General features: G+C 35.0%; 1 protein-coding gene across 1 annotated transcript in view; it reads left to right on the top strand.

The window, feature by feature from the left end:
• The window catches only part of Plcxd3 (phosphatidylinositol specific phospholipase C X domain containing 3), a 203,054-nt gene that overhangs the window by 102,240 nt on the left and 78,385 nt on the right, over positions 1–22,429 (top strand). Inside the window, exon 2 of the mRNA XM_004848575.3 lies at positions 11,372–12,080. Within this exon, the coding sequence (XP_004848632.1) occupies positions 11,372–12,080 (709 nt within the window). The remainder of the gene's footprint in view (positions 1–11,371; positions 12,081–22,429) is intronic.

The following is a 22,429-nucleotide window of genomic DNA, read 5'->3' as shown; positions in this document are numbered from 1 at the left end:
TCACAGTGGGTTAAAGATGGAACCAATATTGGACAAGAGAGAGCCAGACTGTGCAGATTAATGTTGAGGCATTTGAGTAGAAATGGTGGAGAAAAAGAGGGGTCACTGATGGACCACTGTAAAATTGTCGCATGTAGCCTAATATGTAAAAATGATTATTAAAGTAGTTATTTCATTCTTGCATCATATCCTAGGTGGACAATTTTAATTCATAACTTTAAACAAATATATTAATATACTTAGATGTAGTAGTAGATATAGAGATTTATGTGAAACAGATTCTTTTTTTCCCTTGGAAGCTCAGAAACTAGCTTAAAATCAAGTGTGGATATGTGGGGAGTTGTAGGTGCAAAACAAGATATTAAGAGAGAGAAAAATTCCATGAACATACCAAGTGTTACTCATCATATCCAATAACAATAACTTCTTGTTGCAGACCAGGTGTGAAGCAAATTCAGGGGAAGGAAAGACAGCCACAGATGAAGAAAGCCTTCAGCACAGAAAAGTAAATACCCAGGGGGCCATAAAGTCAGATTAAGATTAGGACTTTCATAAGGGGAAGGTAAAAAGGGAAACTTCATTCCAAAATTTTATCTCTTCTCATGGAAAGTGTAAATAGCACCATCAGCTTTTTCTTCCACCTTAGGAAAGGGTGTCAAAATCAAATGTACCCTCTCATGTCCTTAGCCAGAAGCCTTTTTTGGTTCATAGATGGATGTAATCATATTTCCCCACTACCGAAGTGTTAGCCCTATTACTATATGAAGTAATTGCCACATGAGCCCTATTACCTATTATCAACCTATCAAATATGCAAGAAACCTGTTGCCACAAATGGTCAAAGGCACAATGCTGTGCCAAAGAACAGGAATACGCAAGGAGAGGAAAGCCCAACACAGGCTGTTGCAAGAATGCTCAGAGCTGTGTCAGTCAAGGACAAAAGCAGTTTCTATTCTGACTTAGATCCTGAATTCTGAGATTAGGAGATAGATATTGGAATTTAGTACTCATACACATGTCAAACCTTATGTATGCCACATGGGTCTTTGGTCTCACAGTTAACAGATAAAACTGACTTGATATGTTTTCTTTGATATTTATTAAACCCACAATTTTGTAAGCTTTGAAATGAAACTATGGCCAGACAGAGAGACCAATCAAAAGTTCATGGCAAAGAGTTTATATAAATAACACTGAAAAGGTACTGAATGAAATGTGTGTAAATATACTCAGTACATATCACACCTCAATCTTATTAATGTGACAAAAGGTGAATCTTTAGATGCTATCCAAAACAGCACACAAGGGGATAATTTCAATTGTCTGCATTTGCAAAATCTTAGAGAAATGGCACAGATTCTTGTTTCAGTAAGTATTTCCCAATCTAAATTTTGTAATATAAATAATTCCTACCTCTGCTCCTCTTCAATATGAGCTTCCATAGCCATCTCTTGCAATTTACATTGAGTGTCAAGTGAAGTGATGTTTCTCTAGTTATAACACTATGAGACAGTAACAGTAATTTAAGTTTTATAGTCCTTTTATTGGTTTTCATGAACATGATTTTGCTTGGCTCTTACAAGAAGTAGGTTCTTACATGAAGTAGGCATGGAAAGTATTTTAATTTAACAGGTTAAAAAATCCAAATCCATGTCAATGGTTAATAATCTGATAATCCTCCACTGTTAAACATTGAGTTGTTGATTGAGTTTGAATTTGAGCCTAGTGTCCCAACCCCTCCTTCTGTGCTGCCTTGAGAACACTGCATTGGTTAATATACTTTAATCTAAAGATCAATGTGAATTAGTGGTTTAGATTGGGTACAGCTCAGAACTTAATGAATTTTGATACCTGACTATATGTGCCATTTTAATTTGTCAATCATATTTTGTCTTTATTTTTCATTTAAAAACGTTAAAGACATGTCTTGTTTCATTTAGGATTATAAAATCTCTTTTTAAAGAATTCTTCTCTACTGTTTTTAATATGAAAAAAGTTCCCAACAAGATACTTAAAAGTATCATAGAGATATACTGTATATTATACCTACAAATTAAACATTTTAGAAAAATGAAAATAGAGGATCTACTGAATGAGCTAAAAGTTGAAATTAGATAGAATACTAAGAATTATTCAATTAATTCCAAATAAAGGAAAAGAAAAAATAGGAAAGAAGAATTTATAAAACAAGTACATAGTAAAATAATATATTTACCTAATCACAGGAATAAGTGCTTCAGTATTAGTGGTCAAAACAATCTAATTCAAAGGCCAACATTGTAAAGCATAAGATAATTCCCAGTAATTTGTCATATCAAAGAAATCCACCTCACATATAAAGAAACAAGTGTGTTAAAAGTAAAAAGACAAAAGTTATATACCATATTAATATCCAGGAAAAAGAATGTCATGAAGAATAAAGAGGAACATATTAAACAGAATGACTCTGAAAGAGACCCAATTATAAATGTTTGTAAACCTAAAAGCAAACCTACAAAATACATGGAATAAAAACTGAACAAACAAGGATAAATGAATAAAATCATAATTATAACTTTATTTTTAACAACTTCTTAGTAATCAATGAAATAGACCAAAAATTAATAGAAATATGGAAGACTTGGACAACACTGTCAATTGATCTATTATACATTTGTAAAGGATTTTATACATTAACAGTAGATTAAACATTTTTTCAGTTGCACATGAAAAATTCACCAAATAAAGTAATTTTCAATAAACTTGAAAAGATCTGATTATAGAAAGTATGGTCTCTGAGAAAAATTAAATTAGAAGTAAGTGGTTAAATTAGAAGTAAGAATAAAAAGTTATCTGAGAATCTATATATATTTGGAAAATAACATTTTTAAATTACTCAGAAGTCAGATAATAAATTACAGAGAAATTATAAATTTTTGATTCAGTGAAAATAAAAGTAAAGCATAGCAAAATTTCTGTGATGTAGCTAAAGAAATGTGTAGAGGAAAAAACGTAACATTAAGTGCTCAAATTAGAAAAGAATAAGGCTAAAACAGTATTCTAAGTGTTAAGCTTAAGAAGCTAAAAAACAAGCAAATTGAATCAAAATAATTCAAAATTAAAAAATAAAAGGGGAGGTCAATAAAATAGAAAATAAACAGAAAAAAAGAAATAAAAACTAGTTCTTAGAAAAGACCAATAAAATTAAGCATGTCTGGTTGGATGATCAAGATTAAAAGAGAACAGAAGGGCCAGGGATTTAGCCCAGTGGTTCCGTTGCCTGCCTCGCAAGTGCAAGGACCTGAGTTCGATCCCTGGTACCAAAAAAAAAAACCAGAACAGAAAGTTTTTACTAACATCAGTAATTAAAGGCAGGTATCAATATAGTGCCTATATTAAAGTACTGTTATGAACAATTCTGTGCATAAATTCCACAGTTCAGAAAAATGAACAGATTTTTTGAAGGGTCATTACCAAAAGTAAATTTAGAGAAATAGTCTCATTTCATTATAGAAATTGAATTCATGATTAAGCTTTCTCATCATTTATCTCCAAACCTAGATGGCTTCAGTAGTTTAATTAACCCAACATTTAAGATAAAAATAATGCACATCCTAAGCAAACTCTTGGAAAAATCAAGAAAGAGTGGATTATTAAAGGTCATGCTAATAGCTCCCTCCATACTAATCAACATCAAACTGTGGGGTTGCCATATGGAGAAACCAGAAATGAATTAGATGTTCCACAAACAGGCTCATACATATATAGTCAGTTGACGTTATATGTCAAGGTAACTTAATAGAAGAAAAGATAATCTTTTCAACAAGTAGTGCTTGAACAACTGAATGTCTCTTTGACCATTTGATCTTTACCTTGTGCCATGAACAAAAACTGTGTCAAAGTGGATTGTGGATTCAGGCATAAATGCCTAAATTATAAAACTATTAAAAGAAAGCATTAAAAAATGTTTGCAACTTTGGACTAGGCAGATATTTCTTAGGCTATAAAATAGACAAATCAAAGTGGAAAAAATGGATACATGTAATTTTGTGAAAATTAACTTTTTTTCTCATTGTGAGACACCATTAAACAATGAAAGCAAGTCACACACTAGAAGAAAAAAAATTGTTTGCTGAAGAGCTCCAAAACTCAGTAATTAGAAGAAAAATGTTAAAAGTAAGCATCATGAACAAAACCCAGACCACATGGGAAATACTACAAAGAATCAATAACTGGAACCTCATCTTATTAAAGAGCTTTTGCATGGCAAGAGAAACCACCAATAGAGTGAAGAGAGACCCACAGCGTGGAAAGAAAATTTTACCAGCTATTTGTCAGATAAAGGACTATTATCTAAAATATATAAAGAACTGAAAAAAAATCAGACACTGCCCTCCAAATTTAAAGACCCAATCCAAAAATGGGCATCTGAAATGAAAAGATACAGCTCAGATGAAGAATCAGAAACAGCAAATAAATATATGAAAAAATGTTCATCATCACTGGTCCTTTGAGAGATGCAAATTAAAACAATGCTGAGATTCCTTCTCACTCCAGAAAGAATGGCTACTAACAAGAAATCAATCAATATCAAATGCTGGTGGGACTGTTGGGAAAAAGGAACTCTTCTCCACTGTTGGTGGGAGTGCGGACTGGTGAAACTACTGTGGAAATCAATGTGGAGATTTCTCAGAAAACTAAATCTAGAGGTTCCATTTGACCCAGGTATTCCTCTTCCTGGTATCTTCCTGAAATAATTAAAAGCATCATACTTCAGTGATTAATGCACACCCATGTTTATAGTGGCACAATTTGTAATAACTAAATCTTGGGAAGAGCCCAAATGTCCATCAACCAACAAAAGGATAAAGAAGATGTGGTTTTTCTATACAATGGAATACTACTCTGACATAAAGAAGGATGAGCTTCAGACATTTATAGCTAAATGGATAGACCTTGAGATCATACTCTTAAGTGAAATAAATTGGACACACATGTTTAAATACCACATTGCTTCTCTGGTGTGAGAAACTGAAGTGGAAATAAGGACTAAAAATGTATGATAGACATTGGAAAATGGGAAAAAGGAAGTAAATGTTCAAGTGGGAAGAGGAACAAGGGAGGAGGGAGGGAAAAAGGAAGGAAGGGAAAAGAAAAAAAGGAAAATTGAAGGAAAAAATGGAAACAAAGCTTTTGTACATAGGGAGGGGAGAGATGTAAGGGGGAATGGGATAAAATAAAATTTATTGTAAAAACAGTTAAAATAAAAAATAAAAGTAAGCAAAACATTTGAATAAACACAAAAAGAGGTAATCAGGTGTCAAATGAGCACATGGAATAATTCTTAACCTCATTATCAGAAATTGAAAATAAAACTACCATGAGATACTAAAATACATTTACTCAATGATCAACATTCAAAATACTGATGAGCAACTGGATTAACAAGAATAATTGATGTTCTCATATATTATTGAGAAAGTGTAAAATGAAACAATGTCTTTGGGAGATTTGACAGTTTCTTTTTTTTTTTTTTGGTACCGGGGATCGAACTTGGGACCTTGCGCTTGCAAGGCAGGCGCCAGAACCACTGAGCTAAATCCCCAGCCCACCAGTTTCTTACAGTGTAAAATGTGTACTTACCATTTTTCCCTGTATTTCTATTCTTAGTACATACAAAAAAGGAATGAGAGTTATGTCCCCAGAAAATGTAAACAGCTTTGTTCAGATGGCTAACAATAGAAATAACCCAAATGGTAAAAAAGAAATAAATGGTGAAACTAATCATGATGTATACACATACTATAAAACTACTTCCCAATAAAAATCAAACTACTGATAAATACAAGAAAATAAATAGGATAGCAGAGGATGAGATGATGGGATAGGAAAGGGTAGGATAGGAGAAGATAGAATAGGATAGGATAGGATAGGATAGGATAGGATAGGATAGGATAGGATAGGATAGGATAGGATAAATCTGAAAATCAGTACTCCAAGGAAAAGATGCTAGACCAGAATATAGACTGTATGTTCCATTATTATGGAATTCTAGCAAAGTCAAATGTAATCTACAGTGACATATTGCAGTTTAGAAGTTAACTGGATGTAAGGGTGTCTATGGGGTAGGATTTTCTTTAAAGGGTCACAGGCATGACACTGTGGTAAAAGGTACTATAACTTAATTGTAGTGGGAGTTACATGGATAGATACATTTACCAAAACTCACTGAATTGTACACTTGATACAATCAAAACTACTGTTTTATTGTACATACATTATCCCTCAATAAAATTAATTTTGAAAGGGAAAGAATCAGCGTAAAAAGTCTAGTTAAGAGAAAGTATTATGTATAATAATATGGTGTGTATATTTCTAGGTATTTACAAAATTAAAAAGAAACACAAATTTCACACCAAAATTATACTACCCAAGTTCCATTTTTTATGGGAGACCTTAAAATTTTTAAATTTCTCATCATTATCAACATCAAGAGCAGACATAGTGTTGAATGACAGAATGGTCACTTTATGTATGTGAAGTACACTTATCCTTTAGCAGCAGCTGTTATTTTTGTCTATGCACACAGAGGGTCCTTACGTTTGAATGTTTGACTTCAGTCCCAGGATAATTTACCTTGTAGTTTTTCAATGAACATTTTTTTTGCTCCAAAACTCAAATATATCTTCTTATACATCTGCTAATCTGTTTTTATATCAGAGGAAGGAGAAACTCTGCTTAATTACTTTCACATGGCTAAATCTCACTTCTCAAAAGAGAGATGAGAAACGAGAAATTGGTAAAAAAAAAAAATAGTGGTTGTTGTGGTGAGATCTTTCCCGTCCAATGTCTTGCAACATGGGAAGAGCCACTGAGGGTCCAAGAGATGCATTTGTATCTGACTTGCTTTGTATTTGGAATCTCTAGGGTTGTCCTTGATTTTTCTTTCTTCAATATTTCTTCAATATTTCTGACCCTCCCATTCATCTCGTCCAGTCCACTCTTCCAAGTTTACTAAATCAGAAGCCTTTCTATTAGTTAAAAAAGTTACCTTTGATATGTATATTTTTTCATGAATTTGCTTTTCTATATTTAAATACTAATATATTTTATATAAAATCATGTAAGTATTGCCATTCTAATAAAGATGAAATACATGTAATTTTTAAATGTTTCACATATAGTATTTTTCTACTATAAGGTAGTATTTCAAACTATGATATATACTTGGGGTGAGGATCATAATTCATAGTAATAACTGAATTATCATGTAGGTAATCTTGGTAATTTTATATTTGTGATCTTTCTATTAGCTAAAATTTTAGAACAATAACGTGTCTAATGCCAAGTTCATAATAAAAGTAGAGGTGTTAATTTTAGTTTTCTTTTTTACTTATTTGAATTATCTTTAGTCTAGATTGTTTTTATTTTAAAAAGATATTTTTAAGCCATGTATCTATTCTATGAGAACTTGGATAATCAAACTATATGATCCTAAAATTTATTTCATAAGTCCTGAGTTTACAGCAAACTATAATGAAATATAATGAGATCAATGAGTATACCATAAGGCCAATGGAATTCCCACTATTTATTTAAGATACCTTGAGTACTACACAAGGAAGAAAAAAATTAATAACTTTTCCTCACCCATCACAGGAGTCATGCTGATACTCCTATAACAATGACAGATAAACAAGAGGAAAGCAAAACAGGCTTATTTAACTAAAGTTTCATATGACAAGGAAACTCTTGAAACAGAATACTCAAAAACCCAGGAAAACTGTAAATTTTATAGTGAATATAATAAGAAAAGTTGAGAGCTGTGGAAAAACATGATTGGTGGTATGATCTAATGGTAAAAGTGGTGTGATGCAATGGTAAAAAACTGGGGAGTAGGGAAGAGCACACAACAAAGCCTGTGTGTTCAGATTTTCTTTGGTGACTCATAAGACATTTCTCCTCAGGATATGGGACAGGACATCTGTCACATGAGAACCTTGTGATCTACTTTTGAGAGAGATAGGTCAAAGAATTCCTTTATGGCCAGCTATCACACAGAAAGGTGAAAAAAATTAGTGACTTCAAATGTGCCATGTCTTGAAGAAGTGTGTTCTGAGCCCTGACAACTGAATGTAGTATTTAGCTACCTTTGGTCTAACAGCGTTATTACCTATCCTAAATGTTACCAAAGCTTTATTTTCCTATTTTAAAATAAATATATAAATAAAAATGAAAGTTTTAATATATTCTTTCTATGCCTAAATGGATCATTTTTACTGTACAATGCCAAATTTTAAGTTCCTTAAACAAAGTTGATATTCAATATATATCTGTTGAAAGAATAAAGAAATGCTGTCTGATACAAGGATTCATTCTTTGCATCTATGCCCAGTCTCCTTAACCAAATTAAGAACCACTGAAGGGCAAGATACAATATACAACTAGGCTGTAGTGAGAAATTAAGGTAAAATCACCCATTGATGTGCTCATTTTCTACTATTTTTATGACTCCCTAAGCCCCTTATCATTTAGTCCAAAGAGCAAGACTTCTTTTGCATTTATCCTAGTTCTTTTTAAATTATTTTTATACACCCCTTGATAATCATCACACATTTTCTGCTCTCTACCCCAACACATCCTAAAAACTTGTTGCCAAATTGTACTGTAATTATTTACCTGTGTGTATTGAACAGTAAGCTATAATCCATGAGGATAGGAACAATGCTTGTCTTTTGCATGTCATAGTAAAAGTAGGTATAACAGGTACTTAATAGATCTTTGAATGAACAGATGATGAATGAATTTAAAAAATCAGAAAAAATTGCTTACCATGAGGTCAACCACTATATCTGAAGCAAACATTTGCAAAAAAGAATTAGTAGTAGATCTAGTTTTTCCATGCAGAGAAGCTAACTTATTTCCAATTAATGAGGATTTTAAATTAGAATGATGTAATTATCTCATCATTGTATCCATTTACTCATAAGATCCAAATATAATATTATATTATAATGCTTATGTCACTTCATATCAGATGTAGTTAAGTACTTTAATAAATCAATAAATGTAGTTTATCAAACAGAAGCATTTTGTATTATTGCAAAAATTATCGCAAATATAGTCACCTTAAAATTTATAGAGCAATTTGTATGAATCATGACTATGAGTATGAGTTTGCTAAGTCCTGTGTTCAAGATCTCACCAGAATGCAAAGTATTGGCCATAACTGTGATCTTTTTTGAAGCTAAGGCTCATTTTGCAAATTGTTAGTTGTTGATGAAATGTGTTTCCTTCAGTTATAGGACTGAAGCCCTCAGCTGCTGGGGTTGCTTCCTGATCATTGTGTTAGAAAGAAAAATTTTCCTCTTCCATCTTAGGTCCAGTGATTGAGGGCTGGCAATAGAAATAACAAATGATATAACAACTAACAATAGATATATTAACAGATAAAAAGACAAGGTTTGTTTATGGATTCATGTCAGAATTTGAAGTATATCTGCCCTGTCTGATGTTTGAAGGATCTAGAATATATTCATTTTATTTGAGCTATGCAGGAAGTCATGCCCAAGAATTAAAAAAAGACTTGAAAAACAAAACTCAACCTTGAAAAAATTTTTCTTTATTGGATTCCAATTATATTTCAAGTGGCACACTGCACTTACAGGTAAATCATACACATGTTCATTGCAACATTTATGGAGTGATAATACTTATAACTGCCAAAATAAATAAATAAATTAATTAATTAATAGTCCTCATTCTTCTGAGTAAGAAATTCTTCTAAATTCAAAAGCAACATCCAAGGAGAACTTTGCTGTTGAAAGAAATATCTGTGAATGAGAGTTATTAGTTTAACTTTTTTTTTTGGTACTGGGGATTGAACTCAGGTCCTTGCGCTTGCGCAGCAGGTGGCAAAACCACTGAGCTAAATCCCTGGCCCTAGTTTAATTTTTAAATGCTGTCAGTTTTGTTAAGTTGAAAGAAAAATGTATTGTTTATTCAATATTTTTAAAGTTCCTGGTTTCTTCTACATTCACAATTGCTCAAGCATAAGATCTGGAATAAAGTTAAATATATCAGCATTGTGATCTCCTATTGTCTTATTCCTCCTTTCTTCTATCCCCTTGACTTCTTATGCTTTCCAAAGTGTATGAGGTACATTTTTTTTTTAAATAAACAAGTCCTTCCTGGTGAATCAGGAGAATCATGAGGCCATTGCTAAAGAGGGAGGTGACCATAACTGCTACAATTACCCCAAAGAGAATCTGGTGTGCTGTGGTGTGGTCGAAGAGGCTAGGAAAATGAAATCTGAGGTGATGTTTCCATTCTCCATGATTTCAAACAGAGGAGCTGCTCTCAGTGGAAAGAGATGAGACAGGATTCCACACTGAATGAAATCTGATGGCGTATTCCCATGGTCCATGAATTCAAAGACAATAGACACTAACAGTGGAAAAGAGATGAGAGATATCTCAGCATTTCAGTGCTTCATGTGGAAAATTGACTTTTTTATACATAACCTCAAAAAAATTATTTGTGTCAACATGGTGAAAGCTGCTTCAAATCTTTCCTCTGATTTTTGCAAAATGTTTTATCTTAGTTCTAATACTAACTTTAACTTCGTCTATTTTCTAATCTTTTCAAGATATATGCTTCTCATCTAAAGTGTTAATTACTGTAATGAATATAAATTTGTGATGAAAGAAAATAAAAAATAAACAAGTCTTAATTGTATTACATATTAAGATGAGAGAGAAATAAAACTTCAAAGAGTATAACCAACCATGTTCCAGTATTATTTCTAGAAATTCTGCTTTTCATTGCATATTTCTTTCATACTGTATTTTTATAATGAGCATTTGTTAATTTTTAAATCAGAAAAATCAAAAGTAACTTTTTTAAAAAAATAAAGTATATGAAGTAACAGTTCCTATAGATTGCCTGCCTGAATTTAAGTTATTCATTGAGGCGATCCACAGAGGACCAAAATCAACTGAAAATGAAGGGAAAAGGTGAGATTATAGAAAAAATATCTGGAAACTAATGAGTGCCTATAAATCTCATTTTATGAATGATCACATGCCATCTGTACAAAATCCAAACCTAGAAAGTGCATTGAATTCTTGGTTCACAGGAGGATATGATTATTTGAATTTTAAAATAGTGATCTAAAGAAATATTATTCTACAAACAATTTGATTGATTGAAGTGCTCTCTGTCCTATACTAGATTATAAAATGGGTCCATGAAGATAGCAGAATTAACTAAATATTCCTCAATATTTCTTTTGGCTCATTTGAGGGAAAATTATGGGTATTGCAAGAGGGAAAAAAGTTACACAGGATGAAAGACTGGGCAGTAACCACATTATGCTTTGTTATTCTTCTAGGGTCGCATGATTCCTTCAGCTTCTACATTGATGAAGCCTCTCCAGTAGGTCCTGAACAGCCAGAAACTGTTCAGAATTTTGTTTCTGTATTTGGAACTGTAGCCAAGAAGCTGATGAGGAAATGGTTGGCCACGCAGACAATGAACTTCACTGGTCAACTAGGAGCTGGAATCCGTTATTTTGATCTTCGAATTTCCACCAAGCCTAGAGATCCTGACAATGAACTTTATTTTGCACATGGCTTGTTCAGTGCCAAAGTCAATGAAGGTCTTGAGGAGATCAATGCATTCCTCACAGATCACCATAAGGAGGTGGTATTCTTGGACTTCAATCATTTTTATGGGATGCAGAAATATCACCATGAAAAACTGGTCCAAATGCTGAAAGATATCTATGGAAACAAAATGTGCCCAGCAATTTTTGCCCAGGAAGTTAGTTTAAAGTACCTGTGGGAGAAGGACTATCAAGTGCTAGTCTTCTACCACAGCCCAGTGGCTCTGGAAGTACCCTTTCTCTGGCCTGGGCAGATGATGCCAGCACCCTGGGCCAACACCACAGACCCTGAAAAACTGATCCAGTTTCTTCAGGCCTCCATCACTGAAAGAAGAAAGAAGGGTTCATTTTTTATATCTCAGGTGGTGCTGACCCCCAAAGCTAGCACTGTGGTCAAAGGTGTGGCAAGTGGCCTCAGAGAAACAATCACAGAAAGGTAAGTGTCCTTAAAGTATTAGGTCAAATAGTTTAACTCAAATTCATACATCTACTAAATGATAGAGTTAAAATTCATGCTTGTGTGTATTAGTTTCCTAGGGCTGTCTTAATAAAGTACCACAAACTGAATGTCTAAAAGGAATAGATGTATATTATCTCATATTGATAGAGACTGGAAGTCTGAAATCAACATGTCATCAGAGTTGGCTCCCTCTGAAGATTCTGAAGTGGAACTATGCCTCTTACCTAGTTTCTGGGGATAGCTGGTGATCTATATTGTCTTAAACCCGTATTACTCCTTATCTTCTTTCTTCTTCACATGGCCTTCTCCCTGTGTGTCTTTGTCTCCTTTTTCTTTTTTATAAGGGCACCAATCATACTGGCTTACAGTCCACCCTAATGACCTCATCCTAGACTTGATTGTATCTGCAGAGATCCTATCTCCAAGTAATATCTTACTCACAGGTATGGGGATAGGACTTCAACATATGTTTGTGGGACACGGATCAACCCTACAACACACGTATTTTTATTCTAGTTTTAGTTTTTTCCTTATAGCACACTTGTGTAGTACTTTACAGATTTTAAAGCTGTTCTCTACTGTATGCAAAGTCTTTTTACATGCCTAATGCCATTTAATATGCACAACAATCCTGGGAAGTAAGACAATATGTACAGTATCAGAAAAGTACAATATTTTGCCTAAAGTTCCTTATACAAGAAAATGGAGTCTAACACACTTCGATTCCATTCTCAAGTCACAACCTGTGCCCTGTACTTTAACTGTGCTACCTTACTAGGAAGTATTGCCCTCCAAAAAATAGGCAATCCATTGGTCAAACCCTGCCAGTCATGGAGAGAAGTGTTTTCTGGCAAGGTATAATCTGAGCAATTACTAAAGATCTCTGTACCTCTTTCCCATGAGTGTGATACAACATGCAAAATAATGCATATTATTTACTCTATTGATTTAAAATATTAAACAATATAAATGCATGTGAAGAGAAAACACAAATTTTTATCAGATGTTTTATTTTTATCTTTTATTGATAGCTTGAATTATGGTAGGAAGCATGGATATTTTGCACAGAGTCAGGATCTTTGTGAGGAAAGTCAAGAAAAGGAGGGGAAAAGATTTAACAGTGAAAATGGTATGGGTGGCCTTAGAGTATGATGTACAGGGTGAGGAATGATAGATGTAACTTGTAGCAAGACAGAAGAATACATTTGCAACAAATCTTTTAGCCAGGCTATAGAGAACTTCATCCCATGAGCAATGGGGAGCTATATAATGATGTTTAGCAGTTGAGTAACCCAATCAGATCAGCAGTTTAGATAATAATCCATGCAGCCTGGAAGATGGATGGAGTAGAGAGAGTAAACAGCCAAGAGGTGCTTAGAATGGCTCCAGCAAGAAAATGCAAGCTAACCTGATGAAGTGAGAAAGCTTAGAAGGTGGTAATAAGCAAAACTTAGGTTGATTTCATGACTAGTTAGCTTTGTGATATGAATGGGAGAAAGAGGTAAGGATAAGTTTCTTACTGAGAAGTGGGATGAAAAAGACATTCACAGAAGCAGTCAACAGACACAGGGACTTGGGGAAGAAATGCAGACTATACAATCAGGATCATGCTGAATTTAAACTGCTAGTAAGGCATCAAAGAAGATGTGGCTAATTAATCATTAGGGCTATAAATCAACTCATTAAGGTTATTGGCCTTTTGAGGTAGTGAGTGCAAGTCCTTGCAGTGCAAGGCTCTTCTTTACAAAATCTCAGTTCCTTCTGTTATACAGATATTAGCTAGAATCTCCCTCTTCCTTGAGATTTACTCAAGGTTGCCAACCCTTCATTTTATACATTGTGCAAGTACAAGACATTGTGCTAATGTTGAGATTTCTTTTATTATAGTGTGAGCTCCACTGTCACCAGGTTACATCATTTTATGGGTCAATTATCCCACATGTTCATGTTCTTTCCTTTTTCTATTCTGAGACATGAAACTTGCTTTAGATTTAGTTTCCAAATAGTTTTTATAGACTTTTGAAAAACTCTGACATAGGAAAGTTCTCTAATCACTGTAGTATGCATAATTTAAAAATTAATCGGATTTCAGAAATGTCTTCCTGGATAACATATACCATTTTGTACCTCTGCCTTACATCATGTGATTAAATCTTCTCTTCTTCCTATTTTTTAATTTTGTTACCTTTGTTCCCCTACACTCAGACTACCTTGGGAACCCTATACACTCCTCTAGGTTCTTGTGTATGGTTATTCACCTCTCCCTGGCCTTCCTAAGCCTAAAGTCAGCTAGTTAAATCAAAGAATTCATTAAAATAAAATTTCTTATTTAATAGCACCACTTTCTCCAAACAGTAATTATTCTGGTAAAAAATAATTTACCCCCTCCCTCTCCAAATTAGAAAATGAAGGAGTCATGTACACACCAGAAGGTGTTATTTTTAACTGTACTCCATAAGGCCTGCACATTTTGAGGAATCCCTTGGGGGCCTACTAGAGGTGGGATAGAGGCAGGAGAGGGATAAGGGATAAACTGACTCCAACTTTCTCCATTCTTTCTGTACTGAGAATCAAGGAAACCTCATTTTAATTTTTTCAATATTGAGCATAGCACAAGTTTTTCTATGGCCTCTCCCAGTCTCACCTTTCCAATGTATAGTTCTTTTCTTATAAAAGCGCTTACCCATATGACAAGCCTGGTTTGTATTTTGGCTGAGAACTATTTCCTGATTCTCCCTAGGTAGGAACCAGTCTTTGGAGAAACCAAGAAGAATCCACTCAAGGAACAAATAACTCAGTTTTCTCTTTTATGGGATTAGGTGCACTTTGGGAGTTTGCAAGTTGTGCAGTTAAACTGCCTTTTGGTTATTCGTTCTCTAGTATACTAAAGTATTTTTTGTGAGGGAAAAAAATCAACTAAGTTAGAAAAGTGCTTAAGATTACATTTTGAGCAACTCTTCTAAAAATTCACCTGCACATTAGCAACTAAAAGGCAGTACCAAGTATTTTAGTGAAATTTTTAAATTTAACTCACACAATATTTTCCAGGCACTTTTTTTCCCCAGATAACACTTATTAACAGCCCATGGAATTAATTTTGAAGAACTGTCTTCAGCCATCTGTTCTAATTCAGAAATTTTCACTTCATTCTGGTTTATATATGTGAAATAGTAAAGCTATATCATTGAAAAGAAGAAAAAGAAATGGGGGAAGGGAGAGAATTAAAAAGGTAGAAATGAAGATCTACAGATAGGATCACCCTTTCCTCTCTAGGATTATGCCAGTTATTTTTCAATGATGCTCACATATATCCACATCTTGCCATTATACTTATACTATAACCATTCCTCAGTGGAGTTTAGTCTTAGAACTAGGAAGATTTCCTTTTCAACCATTCGCACAGCTGTATTACAAGCATGGTATTAATGTGAAACTTAGTGATTTTGTTTTTATTTTGTTCCTTTTAAAAAAATTTTTTGACACATTCCAGCTTTCTGGATGAAGCCTGCAAGAAAAGGTCTTGTCAGGCCTTGGATCTCCCTTGCAGAAGCAATTTACTTACCTCTGAACAAGCAGAGAAGGAGCATTTGACTTCCCAGAATTTGCCTTACCAAATAATAAGTCTAAAAAGGAGGCTGATTCTGCCACTGTCCTCTTGGCTTTTGTGCCAAAACATTCATTCAAAAATTTCCATGTTGACAACAAAGGATGTAATGAGCTCTCCTGTACCACCTAAGAAAAAAAATCTCCAGGCAATTTTAAGATCTCTCTGGGCCTTAAATATTCTCATCTGACTAGCTAATTTCTCTATAATTTTAAAAATCATTTCTAATATTTGAGTTAACAAATTTCTGGGCATATGCATTTAGAAAATAGTGTTTGAAACTGTGGGTGGCTTTTAGGAAAACTAAATCCAGCCTGGATTTAGATGCCATGGCTTTCAATCTGGCTGTTCATTCCAAATACTGCAGATGTGTTTTCTGCATTTTAGCAATGCCAAAAGACACAGATTTTTATTTCTTAAAGATCTATTTTTAATTTATTTTTCAAACACCAGCTTTTACACCTCACCCCCACGGAATTCACACATTCTTTAAAAGAAGGTGTGCAACTTGAGTCAAGTCCTTCCCTAATTTGTGGAAGTTTATTAATTTATACATTTATTACTTTTTTTAAAGTTTGTGAAAGACAATCATGCCACTTGTCAGAATTGTTAGGAAGCAATGTATCTCTATAAGTAAACCGATATTACTTAAGTTAGATAATGTTTATATAGGTGAACAATTTGGATAATCATAACAATAATAGCAATATGTTATTATTGCTAGATATTTTACAGTGCCTTTCATAGTATATTTTACTGTTTTATATGTCTCATTTGATTTAATATTGATGAAGTCTCCCAAATGTAGGTACTATTCCCATCCCATCTTAAAAGTGAGCCTTAGGAGTCTTATGCAGCCTGTCTAGATAACACATTTAAGAAAAGATAGGTTCATGATTTAAATCAAGATTACTCTATTTGTTTATTTGTTCACAACACCAACATATTTGGATTCCATTTGTATTCCATTATAGACACTGTACTTTAAGAATGTGACCTCGGATATGGAGTGTTAGGATCATCACCCCAAATTATCTCCCTGGTATTTGTGAGAGTCCAAAGAGGTGGCTGTGACTTTGTTTTCTTTTCTAGAGATTTAAAAAAATTTTGTTAGTGCATATTTGCAGTACATAATGCTTACATTTATAGTGGGGAATTAGTACATGTACATAACATGTCTTAATTCTTTTTTCATCCTCTACCCTACCCTCCCATCCCTCACTGCTCCTTTCAACTTTTGGTCCCCTTCCCATTGCTTTCATCTCATTTAAATAGCAGTATCCTGATCAAATTTGGCAGTACATTCAAGTCAGAACTTATCTATTGAACATCTTCTATGCATAGGGCTCTGAAGTAGATGCTGTGAGGTATATTAAACCTGGTCAAATGCCATTGTTTGCATCAAGTATCAAGTAGGCTTGAACAGATGAGAATATGCATGAGTTAGATACAATTTGGAGAAAAATGAAAGAATCACAGAGATATGAGAGGTAAATGAGAGATCAAAGGATGTGGTGATTTATAGGAAAGAGATACCTGGAAGAATTTTGGAAAGAATAGAATTGTGATGGGAAGATTATTAGGCTGAGTGGTTTTGCAGGGTGAAGTAGTAGCAGGAGCAAAGCAGAGGTGTAGAAAATTGTGAAGTCAAGGTTGGCCTTAGCACAATGTTGTCAAAGGAGCATGTGAGATGAGTCCAGGAAAAGCGAAAGGGAAGATTATGAAGCTCCCCTGATTGGAGGGGATAGAGACAATGACTGAGAGGCAAGCCATAGATTCTGTGCTGAACCTACCTTCCCTGGACTCTTTCTGGGTCATTAATCCAATGGACCTTTTTCCCTCAGACAATGGGGGTACAACCCAACTTACAACTCCCTGCTCCCCTATTTACTTTTCTTTTTCTAGAAGTTATCTATTGCAATGCCAGTCATTTTAGCAGCTTTAGGGAGACAAGAAAACCCTCACCACAAGTCTGAGTTTCACAACAGCTGTCAACTACAGAGTGCCATGAGACCCCACTGGCCTCTATGAAGAGCATTTCTTTGGCTCTTCTCTCCCACTCCTAGCCATGACCCCAGGTAGATTAGCACACAAGTAGACCAGCTGATAACAGATTTTTTTACTCAGTAGAAGGGAAAAGCTATATATGGCTAAGGAGAGGAATATCAAGAATATTCTGAAAAGCCAGCCTCCAAATAGTCACTGTTTACAGGAAGCTTCCATTATAAGATTCATATGAAGCATATACTGGTGTAATAGATGTTATTCCCAATGTGTCATATAAGAAATTAAAGTTCAGAAAGGCTAAATAATTTCCTTAGGTGGTGCTGTGAGCCAGTATTGGAGTCAGTTCACAGTCTAAGTCTTTGGAACTGTGAGAAGTGGGTCTGGTTTATTAACTGAAAAGAAGCTCCAGAAAACAATCCTCTTCTCAGTCCAGGCCCAGGCAAACTGGAATGTGCTCTTGGAGACTTTGTTAAAATGCAAATTCTTGGATGCCACCCCCATAGATTCTGATTCAATAGTCTGTGACTCAAGATTTTCATTTTTAATAGGCTCAGGGAGCCTCACTTTGAGGAGTACTGCTCATGTCGGCAGACAAGGAACACATCAATCTGGCTTTGCTAAGTTTGGAGAGCTTCAACCTCAAGATTTTTCAGTGACCTTATCCCCAAGCTCAATGAGTTTTTCCTTAAATTGTGGCTATGACTCCATTTTCCCTAGGACCTGCTCGTTCTGTCACTCAACTAGAGCTACCTATCAGTGATTTCCAAAAAACAGCCTCAGGCTCTTGGCATCTTCTTTTTTATGCCACTTAACTTGATCCTAAGGTTATTGGGCTGATAATAGTTGCCAAAGGCAGCTTTGGAGGAATTCTTTGTTTCCCTGAGCTAAAAAGACACCTTTATTCCCATGGAGTAAATCAAGTTTATCAAGTTCCAGACTCAGTGTCTCCCATAAAAGCCAACTGATGTTATAGTACTTTGCATCCCAGTTGCCTCCCCAAGCTGATTGCAAGAATTTAATGAGGAGGGAGAGGAGGGGGAGGGAAGAAAGAGAGGAGAAGGAGAGAGAGATGGAGAATTTTCAAGGGTTGTTGCTTTTACTCTTTATTTTGTTTGGAGAAAGAGCAGGATTCCCTAACAACTCTGAGGCAGTGTGATGGAAGAGTGATTTTAGCCTGATTCTCATTAGGGTACATCAAGAAGTAGGGTGATCTGTAACTCTGTTTCAACAACTTCTCCTCCAGAGTTTTTGAAACAAAAGTGCCCATGAAAGCTTTCTTCTATTTTTCTGATCCACAAATGCAGGTCGGTACCTTTCATTATCTATGTCAAGAGAGTCGGAGACTGGGGGGCGGATTCTAATCTGTGATTCATAAACTGTGAGGAAGTCAGGTCCATTCAGTGTGGAGAGTGTAGGTGGGAGACAGAGACAGAGAGAGAGAAAGAGGGTTAGGGAGAGAGAACATATTGTTCTAAAAGTTCACGGCTTATGGCGTAGACATCTACTCACTTTGGTAAATTCCTCTGGATTTTTTATAAGAAATTGAGGGGACAATTGAGTTCAATGTCTAAGAGAAACTAGCCTAATGGATAATTAGAATATATAGCTGCACTCACAAAACACTGAGAGGAAGTGGGCTAAAAGAATGTCAAGAGAATAAAGGTGTCAAGTGTTCAAGAAGCAGAGATATTTGGTGAAGAGAGAATGAAACAATAGTATGGATTCTTGAGTCAGCAACTAAGGGGATATGGAAATTTATTAGGAATTTGAAATGGGCCCTAAAATGAAACATCTGAAGATAAACAAGGAAGAAGTTTCTGATTCAAGAAGTCAAATGGACCAGATCTGGGTATCTCAGTTCATATTCTACTGCCACAAGGAGGAGGCCTTCAGGCCAGCTCTTCCCTTAGTTCTCTGCAGGATGGGCTCCTTTTTGTGTTTTGGTTTTGTTCTTGTTTGTTTGGTGGGTCACTTCATTTAAACTGTGGAGCTTAGCAGTTCTATGATTATGTACTGCCAAAGATGCCCCAGGTACAATATGTAGTTCAGCATGCTGGGTTTATTACTTGTTACAGCCAAGGGAGAGTCACAAGGAACCATGAGAATCGGTAATAGGAAGACCCTAGAAAGAATTTATAGAATTGGAGTAATTTGGGAATTTATAGAATTGGGTAATTTGGGAAAAGATTTGGGGAAAGGGAGTAGAGGTTATCTCTAGATAGAATGCTGTCATAAAGCAAAGACAGTTCTATAACTGGGTATCTCGGTAAGTCTTACATATAGGGTAAAATGAGATTAAATTAAAATTGCTTTAAAAGTTAGATGTAGCTTTTTAAATAGTACTTCATTATGATCTCAGACTGACCTTGTCTGAGGTTGGTATTCTGAGAGATTGTTTATGTCTAACAGGAGAATAACATGACCTATTTTTGAGAGTCAAGCCAGGTTCCAGTTGTTAAGGGGTGCTGTTTCTGCTGCTTCTTTTGTTTTGTTTGAAAGCTTTTAGTGTGAATTAGGCTTTCCATGTGCTTTATCTTTGTTGTTCTTTTTCTCCTGGAAATAGTTGAAGCTATGTCTGTGTGATAACAAGGGAAATAAAGGAGTTAATGATATCATAGTTACCTACTGAAAATTTCAGTTCTTCAGACTGAACTATAATGACAAAGTTAGACTTTTTCAGTGATTTTAAGTTTCTTCCTACAACCACTGAGATTAATTAAAAATATAAATATTCTAAGGCGGTGGGGACTGAAAGGTTGGGGATGGGAAGAAATGAAAGAAGGCAGTTCTTTGTTAAAGGAATTGCTCATTCTTTAAGATTTGTAAATATTACAACTTCCCAAGATTTTCACAATTGATTCAGGGAACAAAGAAGCAGAAATGGGATAGCAGAGTATCATATTTTCAACTGAACTGTGTCGTTACCGTTTATGCCAGCATAAGCATGGTTTCTTGGGTTTGACTGGATGTCCCTGAAGGTTTGTGATTCAGATATTTGCACTGAGGGTTGGTACTTGGTAGACACAACTTGGGGTGACTGAGGTGCTGATTGCCAAAGGAGATTTTGACAAGTAGAAATGCTTAGTTCAGGGAGCTGATAAAAGCCAAATCCTTTCTTCCAAAAGATAAAAGTTGTAGAGCTGATTTAAATGTGCCTAGCCTAACTAAATTGTAACATGCATCTCTAACAACTTACTAGCAACACTCTTAACAATGACATTTTAACTTTTAACTTGCTACATTTAGTTGATGAAATATTTTCTTCCATGATAATTTCAGTATAACACAGCAATAAAAAGCTGGAAATATGAAATTTTCTTAGAATAACTTTGGAGAATTTTAGAAGAAAATACTGAAAGTATCACAGATATTAAAATTTGGTTAGCCTCATTCATTAGAGCACAAATCTGGATCTTTCTCTGTGTATCTGGAATTGTAGCCTATTGCTAATTAACTTATTTTAAAGTACTAAAATAATTAGACAAAAATAGCTAGAGATTTGCTCGCTGTAATTCATGGGGTTTTTTTGGCTCTGCAAAAATCACAAGTATAGCTTGAATTTTTGCGTTAAAATATTCATCTCTCCCACCAGCTCATCACTTACTTCCTTTGGCCTCAGTTGTTAACAGAAAAAAAGCTCACAAGTTGTTTCAGAGGTTGTGACATCCTGGCTGAAAGGAGCAGTATGCGGCAGTGAGACTGTAACCTGTGATTTCATAGTGAATGCTCAAAAGCACAGGCTGCCCTCTGGATATGTGTGAGAGATCTGGCCAGTAAAAAACACCAAGTTGGGGGCTGGGGATTTAGCTCAGTGGTTCCGGCGCCTGCCTTGCAAGTGCAAAGTCCCGAGTTTGATCCCCAGTACCAAAAACAAAAAAACCCCAGCAAATTCACTCTGTGACTGTTAGTTGTCTGAATACTAAACAGAAAATCTATTGCCTATATTATTAGCTTTGGCTCAAAAATGAGATAGCTCAGGTTAAAAATCAACCAGTCAAGAAAATAAAAGTCGCAATAATGTTATCAAAAGCTATTTATGAATGTAGATATTTCCATTTTAGTGGTTCATTTTTGGAGAGCTTAATTAAGATTGCCTGTTTTGCCAAAATGTAATAAGTAGCTTGTAAGGAATAGAGTGTAGAGAAACTTGGTGGAGTGCACAGTTTACTCTGGTAACAAAAACCATGTAGGGATTCTGAAGAGATAAGAAGGATCAGTTTTTAAGTAGCCTGGAAACTTAAGTTTTATTCTTGTCTCACATTTACATTCACTGGCTAGTTGTTTAAGGGGATTTTGTAATGGATTTGACTCTGCTGGCATTCACAAACAAGGTAGGCAGCCCCAGGCATTTCTGTCTGGCCTTAATTGACAGGAGAACATTATACCCTTGCATGCACACATAACTCCCTGCTGCTGTAGGCTTATACTTCAGCAGTTCTCAGTGCATTCCAGGTCAAATAGCCCAGAGGCAGGATGTGGTCAAGGACACTTGTGTCTGATAAAGATGGGTGTAATGGTTTATATCTAGATGTTCCCCCAGCCTCATGCACTCATGGGTGAAGTGTCGGGAGGTGATTGGATTAAGTGGGCATGGTACTCATCCGTGGATTAGTCCACTGATGAATTTATAGCTAAGTCTGATGTTGAGAGGTGAGGCCCAGTGGGAGGAAGTGGGTCACTGGCAGTGTGGCCTGGAAGAGTTTATCTTCTTCCC

The sequence above is a fragment of the Heterocephalus glaber genome, unplaced genomic scaffold, assembly GCF_053883595.1.
Source record: "Heterocephalus glaber isolate CG9 unplaced genomic scaffold, H.glaber_assembly_v1.0 deba00001538, whole genome shotgun sequence".
Lineage (NCBI taxonomy): Eukaryota > Metazoa > Chordata > Mammalia > Rodentia > Bathyergidae > Heterocephalus > Heterocephalus glaber.
Note: the sequence above shows the minus strand (reverse complement) of the source record. Positions and strands in the feature narration are given on the sequence as shown.